At 45.3% G+C, this 13,377-nt stretch overlaps 1 protein-coding gene across 1 annotated transcript in view; it reads left to right on the plus strand.

Annotated features, from left to right (window-relative positions):
- The window catches only part of LOC145350707 (NADPH oxidase 3-like), a 136,577-nt gene that overhangs the window by 91,902 nt on the left and 31,298 nt on the right, over nucleotides 1-13,377 (plus strand). The window contains exon 8 of the mRNA XM_080199912.1: nucleotides 3,396-3,525. Within this exon, the coding sequence (XP_080056038.1) occupies nucleotides 3,396-3,525 (130 nt within the window). The remainder of the gene's footprint in view (nucleotides 1-3,395; nucleotides 3,526-13,377) is intronic.

Consider the following 13,377-nt stretch of genomic DNA (forward strand, 5'->3'; position numbering starts at 1 on the left):
ATATCCAGGGGGTTAACATTGACCAGAACGTGACCTCAGACTTTTGTATCTTCTTCCCGATGGAAGAGAGAATGTCCGGTGTGTGTGGGGTCCTTAATTATGCTAGCTACTTGGCCAAGGCAGCGGGAAGTGTAGACAGAGTCAATAGATGAGAAGCCGGTTTGCGTGATGGATTGAGCTACATTCACAACTTTTTGTAGTTTCTTGCGGTCTTGGGCAGAGCAGGAGCCATACCAAGCTACGATACAACCAGAAAGAATGCTTTCTATGGTGCATCTGTAAAAGTTGGTGAGACTTGTAGCGGACATGCCAAATTTCCTTAGTCTTCTGAGAAAGTATAGGCGTTGGTGGGCTTTCTTAACTATAGTGTCTGCACGGGGTGACCAGGATAGGTTGTTGATGATCTGGGCACCTGAAAACTTGAAGCTTTTGATCCAAAGAACAAAGAACAAAGAACAACACAGTACGGGAAACAGGCCCTTCGGCCCAACAAGCCCGTGCCGCCATCTTAACAATGTGTTTTTCCTCCTCCACCCTTGACCCATGTCTATGCTTATGGCACCCCCACTGGAAACCAGATTAAGGGGAGAATAATTTAGGGACAATTTGTTACACCAATCAGCCTAAGAGCACATCTTTGGGGTGTGGGAGGAAACCGGAGCACCCAGAGGAAACCCACGCAACCACAGGGAGAATGCGCAAACTCCCACAGACACTGGCCCAAATCCATGTATCTGCACAGCAAACAGTGATAGTCACTGAGCTCTTGTGGTGCCCATCTGCTGGTCCAGTTTTAAGCAGACACAAACGACGCGAAGTACTAGGCTACTCTCGAACTTTCAAGGGCAGCCCACACACGACCCACCGTGTGTATGCCCCTCGTTAGACAACAAGGTGGACCGACGCACCTGCGGAGTAAAAGAGAAAAACATCAACACATGTAACAGTTGATTTCCAGGAACGTCCCGAGGCTCTGATCCTTATTTAAAACAGTCTCCTATAACCCTCCATCCCTATTTCGCTCATGTGCCTATCTAAGTAAACCTTAAACAAGGTGCCTGCCTCCACCACCTTACTTGCCAGTGCATTCCATACCTCCACGGCCCTCTGTGTGAAAAACCTCCCTCTAGCATCCAAATTATACCTCTCCCCCCTCACCTTAAGCCCGTGACCCCTCGTGATATTTGTCTCCAATCTAGGAAAAAGCCTGCCACTGTTTACATTATCTATACCCGTCATTATTTTATACACCTCTATTAGATCCCCCCTTAATCTCTGTCTAAGGAAAACAGCCCCAATTTACCCAATCTTTCCTCATAACCCAGTCCTTCCATACCAGGCAGCATCCTGGTAAACCTCCTCTGCACTCTCTCCAGGGTCTCCACGTCCTTCCGTTAGTAAGGTGACCAGAACTGGACGCAGTACTCCAAATGTGGTCTAACCAATGTTCTGTACAACTGTAGCCTTCCTACTTCATCCCTGTTGATGTGGACAGGAGCATATCTCCTCTATGCTTCCTGAAGTTGAAAGTTGATGGCACGTCAATGACGTGCCTCAAATTCCTGCACATCTTCATAACAGCCCTCTTGGCCTATTTGATCCCCTCCATTCAATTATAAGGTTGTGTTGTGTTACAGTTCACTGAGGGAGTCAAAGTTCCTATTGCAGCATGCAATTCTCAAACGTCTGTTTTAGTCTGGAGCTATGGACAATGATGGTAGAGGCTCCAGGATTGTCTCCATCTGATAGCTGACCAGGAATCTCTCCCACTTATGCCATCTGCCATTGGCATGCTTTGGAAGGATTGTAGGTCAAAATTCAACTTGTTTGGCTGTATTACAAACACAATTCAAAGATGAAGACAAAACATGGTAGATGCTGGAATCTGACACAAAAATGGAAAATGCTGGAAAATCTCAGCAGATCTGACAGCTTGTTTGAGAGAATAGAGCTAATGCCCTGGCAGCAAGTTCCAAGCACCCACCACCCTCTGTATAAAAAATTTGCCTTGTACATCTCCTTTAAAACTTGCCCCTCGCACCTTAAATCTATGCCCCCTAGTAATTGACTCTTCCACCCTGGGAACTGATCTATATCCTGCTGTATCCCCTGACGGTCCTCATCGCAATCTGCAATTCCACCAACCTTTGTGTCATCCGCAAACTTACTAATCAAACCAGTTATATTTTCCTCCAAATCATTTATATATATTACAAACAGCAAAGGTCCAGCATGGATTCCTGAGGAATGTCACTGGTCACAGCCCTCCATTCAGAAATGCACCCTTTCATTGCTACCCATGTCCGAGCCAGTTCAGTATCCATCTTGCCAGCTCACTTCTGATCCCATGTGACTTCACCTTCTGCACCAGACTGCCATGAGGGACCTTGTCAAAGGCCTTACTGAAGTTCATGTAGACAACATCCACTGCCCTATCCTCATTGATCATTTTTGTCACTTCCTCGAAAACCTTGATCAAGATAGTGAGACATGACCTCTCCTTCATCCATGCAGCCTCATTAACATACTTTAAATGAAATATCCAACTCTTCCTGGGAATGGGTTGATTGCTCACACACACAATGCTATCAAAGTGGGCAGATTTGAGGAAGGTTGGGTTCAGCGCTATGAGAAGAGAGTAAGGGAGGATGGCTACTGCAAAGGTCTGGCAGTCACAGTAGGCCTTCTTTGAATTTATGGTTACCTACTGGAATTTCAAACAGGCAGTACCAATGTCTCTTGGAACAGAAAAGGTGCCAGGGCACAAGAGTGATCTCTTTTAATCAAGTCAGTTGGTTTTTAATTGACAATACTTTGGCTGAACTGACTCCATTTTTTTCCCAATCAAGAAATCTGTACATGGAAATAATTTTGATATAAAGGGTTTTCCATTGTAAGTGATATTAAAATTACTGGGCCCTCCAAAATAGCATTATCCTGCTCATGGGGGAGTTCTCTGTTTTAATATAAATGATGAAAATATAATTGAATAATTTCACATTTTTTTCCCTTTGAGGGAGGGGAGAGCAAAATTATCACAAGTTATCACAATGGATATCTTTGTGGTTACTCCATCATTAACGAACAAGAAATTGCACTTTTGTAATATTGGTGATCTTAGCAAGATTGTAGTCAATGTGTTGTCTTTCCAAACATTTTACCTGATAAATAAGATGTATGAAAAACTGTTGAAATAATTTGATACTGAATATATTTTTAATTAAAATCAATAATGACAAACTGTGTTAAAAAAATGCCATTTTCGGTGGTAGAGATAATGCAACAGATCTATTCTGAAAATTATAAAACCAGTAACAGCATTTTTAAATATTGTAATTGTTCTTTCCTGAACTCATAAAATGTAGGCAGTTGATTAAGTGATCCTGTGTTTGCAGGCGCATTGTTCGAGGTCAGACACCTCAGAGTCTTCAGGACCACAATGTTACATACTGCAAAGATCACTATGAAGAATGGGGAGACATCCCAGAATGCCCTTTACCACAATTTGCTGGAAATGAACCAGTAGTAAGTCAGAAGATAAATCAAACATCTTTACATGTATATTAATTGCTGTTTTATGAAGCACTTGTTGGTTAATAACACCATCAATTTTTATGACATTGGTAAAGCCAAATTATTTGCCTCATAAATCTGAGTAGTTTGCAAGATCAAGGAGCAGCATGGTGACACAATGGCTAGCACTGCTGCCTCACAGCGCCAAGAACCTGGATTCGATTCCTGGCTTAGGTCACTCTCTGTGCAGAGTCTGCACATTATCCCTGTGTCTGCGTTGGTTTCCTCCAGGTGCTCCGGTTTCCCCCCACAGTTGAAAAGATATGCTGGTTAGGTGCATTGAGTCTGTACTCGTTGGAGTTTAGAAGGATGAAGGGGGATCTTATTGAAACTTACAGGATACAGCGAGACCTGGGTAGAGTGAATGTGGAGAGGATGTTTCCACTTTTAGGAAAAACTAGAACCAGAGGGCATAACCTCAGGCTAACGGGGTGATCCTTTAAGACAGAGATGAGGAGGAATTTTTTCAGCCAGAGAATAGTGAATCGATGAAACTCTTTGCCACAGAATATTGTGGAGGCCAGGCCATTGAGTGTCTTTAGGACAAAGATAGATAAGTTCTTGATTAATAAGGGGATCAGGAGTTATGGGGAAAAGGCAGGAGAATGGAAATAAGAAAAATACCATCCATGATTGAATGGCAGAGCAGACTCGATGGGCTGAGTGGTCTAATTCTGCTCCTCGGTCTTATGGTCTTATTGACTGGGCTAAATTCTCCCTCAGTGAACTCAAACAAGCACCTGAGTGTGGTGACTAGGGGATTTTCACAGTAACTTCATTGCAGTGTTATTGTAAGCCTACTTCAAAAAATAAACTTTATAAAAGAGAAAATCACTTCAAAGGGTATGAAAAATCAACTATGTAGCATGATCTTGGATTGAATGTGGAGCTGGTAGTTTGCCTTTCCCCTGAACAGTATTTGTGAAACAATTACATTTTTACAACAGTCCACAATATTTCACAATCACATGTTGCTGGTCATAAGTCTTAGAATTTTATTTAAAATTTTTAATTGAAGTTTTATCATTGAATTCAATTTTACAATATGACTACTTGAATTCATAAACTCCAGATTATCTGTTCACCACCAAGACTTGTTTTACTGAGCTACACTAAGTCAGGGTGATTGCAGATTTGATCCATTGCCTGTTCTAAGTCAGCTAACTGTTGCCAGGGCAAGAATTGTGACACTAAAACTGGTGTTAGAATCTCAGAAACATCCCTTCACACGAGGATTACAGGAATGTGGAGGGACAAAATCTCAGCAAGGTTTATCACTTCTGCTGGAAATCTTCTGCATGAGGATAGGATCAGAGTCAACTGCGATGTCATCACAATGATGATTGCACAATGTTCAGTACAATTCATGGCAGGTGGGAAGGAGACAGGGCTGATAGGCATTTAGGCAATTTTGTCACAAGTTGGACCAGTTTTAGACAGGCTACCTGCCACAACTAGGTGGGAAGCAAATTTAAGTATTCAATAGTCCATTTTACCAAAATGGCCATTTTACCAAACTGTTAGCATTTTGCCATTGGCGAATCAAACCCTTATAGGGAGGTGTCCTCCCAGCAGAAGTCCTGGAGTTAAGGGGAAGCCATGAGCAGGGAAGACAGTGCCTGGAGCCCGAATGATTAACTCAAACAATCCCCTGAATCAAAATCATTTTTAAGTTTTCTTGAACTTCTCTTTGGCCTATCTCATGCGGCTGCAGGGCTCCCCCAACTGGATTGGCTGGACAGACATTCTGCACAGAATAGCGAGTCAGGTGGCAGTTTATTCATGAGCTGCCACTGGCAAAATCGAGCTGACATACTATTGGGACCCTGAACCTTTTGATAAAATTCTGCTTACAATATATTGTGAAGCATCTCTATCATTTCCTTATTGCCATTATACTTTCTTGTCTTTACCTCTAAGGAGCCATGGGGCATGGTTTTACCTCACCACACCCAGTGATCAGCATGGCAAACTGAAAAATGCTAAAAATCCAATTTGCACCTGATGCAAAAAGGATTGCTATCTTCATGACCCCTTTTGATGGCATGAACCGCTTCGAAGGGCATGAAGCTTATGGTGCAGCATGATGCATTCTGCACCCCCAGTACAGTTGTGTGGTTGCTGATGTGCTACGTGAAGCTGCCTCTCTGGATGGCCAGCCGCCCCAGGTACGGGGCCCTGAGACCACAGGCCATTGGTGGCAATATGTGGTAGACTGGGCTTGGGTTCTGGTGCTCATGTAGAGTAATCTGTGGCTTCCCATTGAGAACCTTTGAAGCATAAACCTGGATGTCTGGCTTGCAGTTCAGACAGATGGTGGAGATGCATCCTCCTGACTTCCAAGTGATGAATGGTCATTGTAGGCAACACTGCAGAGTCCATGCAGCACGAGGAGCTGTGTCAACACCTGCGGACCTCCCATAATTGGGGTAATAGTTGCCAGACCTGGTGCTTGTTACTATTAGTGGGGCCTGAGATCGAATGTCTGCAATAAAGAGTGAGCGGACAGATGGCAGGGTAACCAGTGCAACATTAGTGGATTGGGACTGGACTTCATAAGTAATCCCTCAGGGATCATTTAGCAGCCATGGAGAATGGGCTTAACACAAGCCTCAAACCAGCAGCGACTCACACCCCATGGATCCCCAGATATGCCCAAGCCACTCCAATCCCCTGCACCCATGCAAGTCCCCTACCCCATCTTGCACCATGGCAGCAGCTGATTCCCCCTCCCCTGCACTCCGGAGCTTGGTGCTCAGCAGTATTCACCTCCTAGCTCTCCTTCGCTACCACAATGCCTGAGCCACACTTTTAAAGGTTTGTACTAACTGGTGCTGGTGTGACATCACACCAGAGAGGTGGGAAGCATTTGGGAGCCAAACTTCCTAATGATACTGAAATCCAGCCAATTTCTTGCTAATAAGCTTCACATACATTCTGGGCTCAATGTGGTTTGTGCCAATCTAAAGGGGCTGGAAAGATGGCAAACCATTTGGCGCTGGGCGTGAATTGGACTTTTAGCCTCATACGCTATTTTCCCAGCTTGCTGCCATTTGCGCCAGGCATGGCGAGGGAGAACAATTTTTCCCCATATTTGAAGCCTGCAGCTAAGGTGTGAAATATGGCACACAGCTCATGTATGTGCACACAGAACACACATGGATGAGCACTGTGATGCATAAGCGCAGTAAAGAGCAACACCATTCATGCACTATATATCAGGATAACTTAAAATCATGTTACCATTGCAGTGAAAAAGGATGAAGAGCACCACAGAAATGGCCCAGACTGGAGTCTGGGTCAACCTGCCTGAGACATACCCGTCCCATGGAACAGTTGGCCATGGAACTTGCCAGGGTGTCTGAACAACTCTCTGCTAATGATGGTAAATCGCCTTGGTAGCTGGTGATAATAGTGGAAGACATGCTGTAACTTGGCTAAGCACAATGGGATATTAACATGAGGAGTGAAATAGGGTTACATCATCTAGCAGCACACACATGGTTAAGCAGTAATGTACATCAGAGTGTGATTTCACAGGTCCCAGTTCTGCTTCCTCACCACACTACGCCACATCATCCTTCGGCACCAAGAGGAGGAAGAGATATCCAAGGAGGCAGGGTTACATCTGACTAGCCTACACATCTCCAAGTACTTTGGATGATGTAGCACATGAGTACAGTCAGTGGCAGAGGGTGAAAGTCAGGGCACCAGACTGCAGGAGAAGGTGTTAGGGATATTTGTGCACAGTTTCTCCTGGAGGAGGGAGGAAAGTCACTGCGATACTCCAATGGCCAGGAACATGGAACCTGAGGATGTACCTTTTGGGGAACAGTATTTAGATAATCAGATGTGTGGACACCTGTCAGAGGTCCCTAATGAAGTGGGAGCTCTTTGATTGTGAATGGAAGCTCATGATTGTCATAAGCTCCACACTGTCCCAGGGACTCAACTCCATGAGCTCTGACCATGAGAGATTGACCAATCCCATGGTGAGACACATGCAGCAACAAAGCAGATGCAGGAGCAGCACTACAGCCAGAAAAGGGTCGAAGCCTCCAACAGTCTACTTGGATCAGTCAACTCAGAGTATAAACATTGACATCCATGCAATGCATTAGAGTTGTGCATCGTTAACAGGGTGGTCGCAATGTTGGCACTACTGGAATGAATGGCCTTGTACCAGCATCCAGCCTCATCAATCTCACCTGAAGGCCAACTCAGGGCTGTCCAAATCACTGAGGAGAATGAAGATACCAAGATCTTCTCAGCAAACTCATCTTTCTCCACCAGCCCAGCCTTTCTGCCAGCCCTCATCGACTGCATGTGGGCCAGTGGTCGAGGATGCCCATGAAGATATATAGAGGCCACAGCCTGAAGGAGGTTACACAAAAGGTGCCTGTACAACAAGGCTGGCCACCATGCTCTCATTGTCATTTAGGCAAAGAAGTAGTGAGCAGCCTACGTCCATTTCTCCAAGGCAACATGGCAATCAGTAGGACTGTGCAAGAGTAAAGGGTGCCGTCACACCTAGAACACTGTGGTTACATATTTAACATTGTATATAGCACATTTGAACCCTTTAATATATTTATTCACACTCATACATGACTTGGTGAGTGTTTGTAGACTAGACAACTCAAAAAGAATGGTAAAATTATGAAGGCACAGTTCATACCAGTAATAATGAGGGCAGCATGCTGAGATCCATCTCAATGTTCCATTAAGAGAATTAAGATTGTCAGCTGGATTTGTAATGATTCAGAGGTTTGAATCACGTAAGATTCCAATGTTCAGAGATTCAAGTACTGAGATGTGACTTGTATCTTTCATTGTCTAGCCAAGTTTGACTTTAAGGAAGCAGTGTATAGTGGTATTGTCATTGGGCTAGTAATCCAGGCATCCAGAGCAAGATCTGGAGATCCTGGTTCAAATCACACCCTGACAGATGGTGAAATATGAATTCATAAGAACATAAGAAATAGGAGCAGGAGTAGGCCATCTGGCCCTTCGAGCCTGCCCCACCATTCAATAAGATCATGGCTGATCTGTCACTGCTCAGTTCCACTTTCCCGCCCTCTCCCCATAACCCTTAATCCCCTCTCTTATCAAAAACCCATCAACCCGCGTCTTAAAAATATTTGGCGAGGCAGCCTCCACCACTTCAACGGGCAGAGAATTCCAGAGATTCACCACCCTTTGAGTGAAGAAGTTCCTCCTCAACTCCGTTCTAAACCGCCCCCCTTTTATCTTGAGGCTGTGCTCCCTAGTCCTACTGTCTTTTTTGAGCGGGAAGAGTCTCTCCACCTCTATCCTATCCATCCCATTCATCATCTTATACGTCTCAATGAGATCTCCCCTCATTCTTCTAAACTCTAACGAGTACAAGCCCAGTTTATTCAGCCTCTCCTCATAGCTCAACCCCCTCAACTCCGGTATCAGCCTAGTAAACCTCCTCTGCACTCCCTCCAAGGCCAAGATATCCTTGCGCAGGTGCAGCGCCCAAAACTGCACACAGTACTCCAGCCGCGGCTTCACCAATGCCCTATACAGCTGCAGCAAGACCTCCCTACTTTTATATTCAATCCTCCTCGCTATGAAGGCCAGCATCCCATTCGCCTTCCTGACCACCTGCTGCACCTGCAAGCTGGGTTTTTGCGACTCATGCACAAGGACCCCGAGGTCCCTCTGCAACGTCGCCTGCTGCAGTTTTTCGCCCCGTAAGTAATAGTTCTTCCTACCAAAGTGGACCACCTCACACTTGCCAACATTAAATTCCATTTGCCATTTCCTGGCCCATTCGCCCAGCCTATCTAGATCCTTCTGCAGACTCTCCACACCCTCCACACAATTTGCCGTTCCCCCAATCTTGGTGTCATCAGCAAATTTCGACACCCTACATTCGGTTCCCTCCTCCAGATCATCTATATAAATGGTAAAAAGCTGAGGCCCCAGCACCGACCCCTGGGGCACTCCACTAGTCACCATCCGCCAATCCGAATAGCACCCGTTGACCCCCACTCTCTGCCTCCTATTTGACAACCAATCCTCTATCCACGCTAACACCCTACCCCCAACTCCATGTCCCTCGACCTTCTGCAATAACCTCTTGTGAGGTACTTTGTCAAACGCCTTCTGAAAATCTAGAAAGACCACATCCACCGGCTCTCCTCTATCCACCGCCCTAGACACATCCTCATAGAACTCCAGTAAATTTGTCAGACACGACTTCCCTTTAATGAAACCGTGCTGCGTCTGCTCTATCAAGCAATTCCCTTCAAGATGCCTCGCAATTTCCTCCTTAATGACAGATTCTAACATTTTACCGACCACAGACGTTAAACTAACCGGCCTATAATTCCCCGCCTTTTGCCTGGCACCCTTCTTAAACAACGGCGTAACATTAGCCATTTTCCAATCATCTGGCACTTCCCCGGAATCCAGCGACGTCTGGAAAATAACCACCAAGGCATCCACTATCACCTCCGCCATTTCTTTCAGAACCCTCGGATGCATTCCATCCGGTCCTGGGGACTTGTCCACAATCAGCCCCTCCAGTCTGTCGAGCACCGCCTCTCTAGTAACAGTAATGTCATTAAGACCCTCCAGTCCTACCACCTTTCCATCGCTAACACCCGGCAAATTATTCACGTCCTCCTCCGTGAAGACAGAAACAAAAAAGTTATTCAATACCTTAGCCATATCCCCATCCCCTACCACTAGGTCCCCTTTCTCATCCTCTAAAGGACCAACGTTCACCCTAGCCAGCCTCTTCCTTTTTATATATTTATAAAAACTCTTGCTATCCTTTTTTATATTAAGCGCTAGCCCAGCTTCATAGTTTCTCCTACCCTTCTTTATCAACTTCTTTGTCAATCTTTGTTGACATTTAAACCTCTCTCAATCCTCTTCTCGCCCACTACTCTTAGCTACTCTAAATTCCTCCGCTTTTAATTTAACACTTTCCTTCACCTCCTTCGTTATCCACGGCTTATTACCTCTCCTCCTACTATCCTTTTTGACCATCGGAATAAACTTCTGCTGAGCACCAAGAAAGATCTCCTTAAAGATCCTCCACTGCTCCTCAACAGACCCTCCCTCCAACGCGCTCCCCCAGTCCACATTCGCCAATTCTTCTCTCATCCTACCGTACTCCCCTCTATTCAAACAAAGGACGCGTGTCCGGGAACCCACTTTCTCCTCCTCCATCTGCACCAGAAACTCCACCGTACAATGATCACTCTCCCCAAGAGGATCCTTCACCACAAGGTCCCTAATTCTACCCGCCTCATTATATAGCACCAGATCCAAGATAGCTCGCTCCCTCGTCGGCTCCAACACACACTGTTCGAGGAAACTATCCCGGCAGCATTCCAAGAACTCTTCCTTGAGCCCCCTGCGTCCAACATGGGTCAACCAATCAATATGCAGATTGAAATCCCCCATAACTACAGCCGTCCCATTCCTGCACGCCGCACTTATTTGCGCGTTAACAGCCCGCCCCACCTCCAGATCATTATTCGGGGGCCTATAGACGACACCCATCAGCGTCTTCCTCCCTTTGCTGTTCCTAATCTCCACCCACAACGATTCCACCCTCTGCTCCTTGGCTCCAATATCATCCCTTGCTACCACCGTGATGCTATCCTTAATCAGCAGAGCTACGCCCCCCCCCTTTTCCCTCCTGCCTATCCTTCCTAAACACTTGATAGCCCTGTACATTCAGCTCCCAGTCCCTGCCACCCTGCAGCCACGTCTCTGTAATGGCCACCAGATCGTATCCATTTGTGTCGATCTGCGCCACCAGCTCATCCACTTTATTCCGAATGCTTCGTGCATTCAGATAAAGCGCTTTCATCCCAGCCTTCACCTGGACCCTATTTGCCGTAACGCCACCAACCATACTCACGCCCCCTACTCCCTCTATTATTGGGACATCCTCGGCCTCTTCCCTTACCTGTACCCTCTCCTTAACTTTAGACCTCGTAACATCACCTACCCTCGCACCCTCCCCCCCCCCAATTAGTTTAAAGCCCTGTCTACAGTCCTCTTTACTCGATTCGCCAGCACTCTGGTCCCAGCACGGTTCAGACCAACCCCATCCCGCTCGAACAGGTCCCACCTACCCCAATACTGGTGCCAATGTCCCATGCCCCATTCAATCAAAAATATTGAATCAAAAGTCTAATGATGACTACGAAACCATTTTCAATTGTTGTAAAAACCTAGCTGGTCACTGATATCCTTTAGGGAAAGAAATCTGCTGTGCTTACCTGGTCTGGCCTATATGTTACTCCAGATCCACAGCAATGTGGTTGATTCTCAAATGCTCTCTGAAATTTCAAAGGATTTATCAAAAATTGACTTGATTCAGTGCAAATGTAAACAAAGGGCAATAATAGAATGGAGAAGCACACCTACTGAAAGTTTGGAAAGTAATCCAGTCCAGTATCAAAATTCCATGATGCATCCACAACTCTTTCAACATTGGGACAAAGCTACTGAGACCAGAAGTAGTAACATAGTGAGTGCCAAGATTAATGTGAAATGACAGAAAGCCAAATTTCACTTTGATAAAGCTGCCAAATCAAAGCCAGAGTTGAAAGTTGGAGAGCTGGCCAGAGTGCAAACACTCAACACACTCAATTAAATCAGTCCAATTGATAACTTTGTACCTGTGCTGAAATCACTCAAATCATACAAAGTAAAAGTGAACGTCCAGATCTATTCTTGCAGCCACAGACTGTCTGTGCAATTGGAGAAGCCGCATCTTTAAAGCAGACAACTGATGGAGTATGTGGTTTCTGTCAGCGGAACAACGAATTGAATAATTATTAGAGTTTGAGGCCAATTGTTTCCCAACAAATACAACAAATCAGCAGCAACAATTACCACAGCAATAACATTTGCCAATGCAACAATGTTCCCCAGAGAAGAAACCAGTGCGCACCACATGAACAGACATTCACAACTCACTCACATAGCACAAAAAGATTGGAACACCTTAAAGGTTATTTGTGTAATACCATTGTAGAAATTGACATAATTGGAACACATTGGAAAGAAAACAAACAGTTTTTTGTTCATTGAGATAACTTTCTTTATGCGTTATGTATGCAGACTAATTCACATTTTTAAAATAAATAACCTTTGTGCACTGTGGCTTGCATGATATACAGAATCATAGAATCACACAGTGCAGAAGGAGGCCATTCTGCCCATCGAGTGTGCCCCGACCACAATCCCACCTAGGCCTTATCCCATAACCCCTTACATTTGCCCTAGCTATTCACCCTGACACTAAGGGTCAATTTAGCATGGCCAATCCACTTAACCGCACATCTTTGGACTGTGGGAGGAAACCCACGCAGACAAGGGGAGAATGTACAAATTCCACACAGACATTGAACCCAGGTCCCTGGCGCTGTGAGGCAGCAGTGCTAACCACTGTGCTGCCCTATATAAATAAAGACATATTATGAAGTTGCCATTTTATCCATCACATGGGACAAGTGGGTCCGAAAGGTGCAGGGAACCTGGAAGTCAGCTTTTCCTTGTATGTCATGGAGTTTTAAAATTGGTTCCATGCCTACAAATCAGGTTGGGCTTCCACTTGGGATGGAATCCAATCAGTGGGATAAAAAAAAGAAAATGCTGGAAAACTCAGCAGGTCTGGCACCATGTGTGGAGAGAGAGAAACAGAGTTAATGTTTCGAGTTCAATATGACTCTTCTTTGGAACTGAAGAAGGCTACTCAGGGGAGGCTCTAGGACCATGTGGATCCATGCTGGGAATAAAGTAGGC

This window comes from Carcharhinus amblyrhynchos, chromosome 12 (genome assembly GCF_965287045.1).
Source record: "Carcharhinus amblyrhynchos chromosome 12, sCarAmb.v2.hapA, whole genome shotgun sequence".
Taxonomy (NCBI): domain Eukaryota; kingdom Metazoa; phylum Chordata; class Chondrichthyes; order Carcharhiniformes; family Carcharhinidae; genus Carcharhinus; species Carcharhinus amblyrhynchos.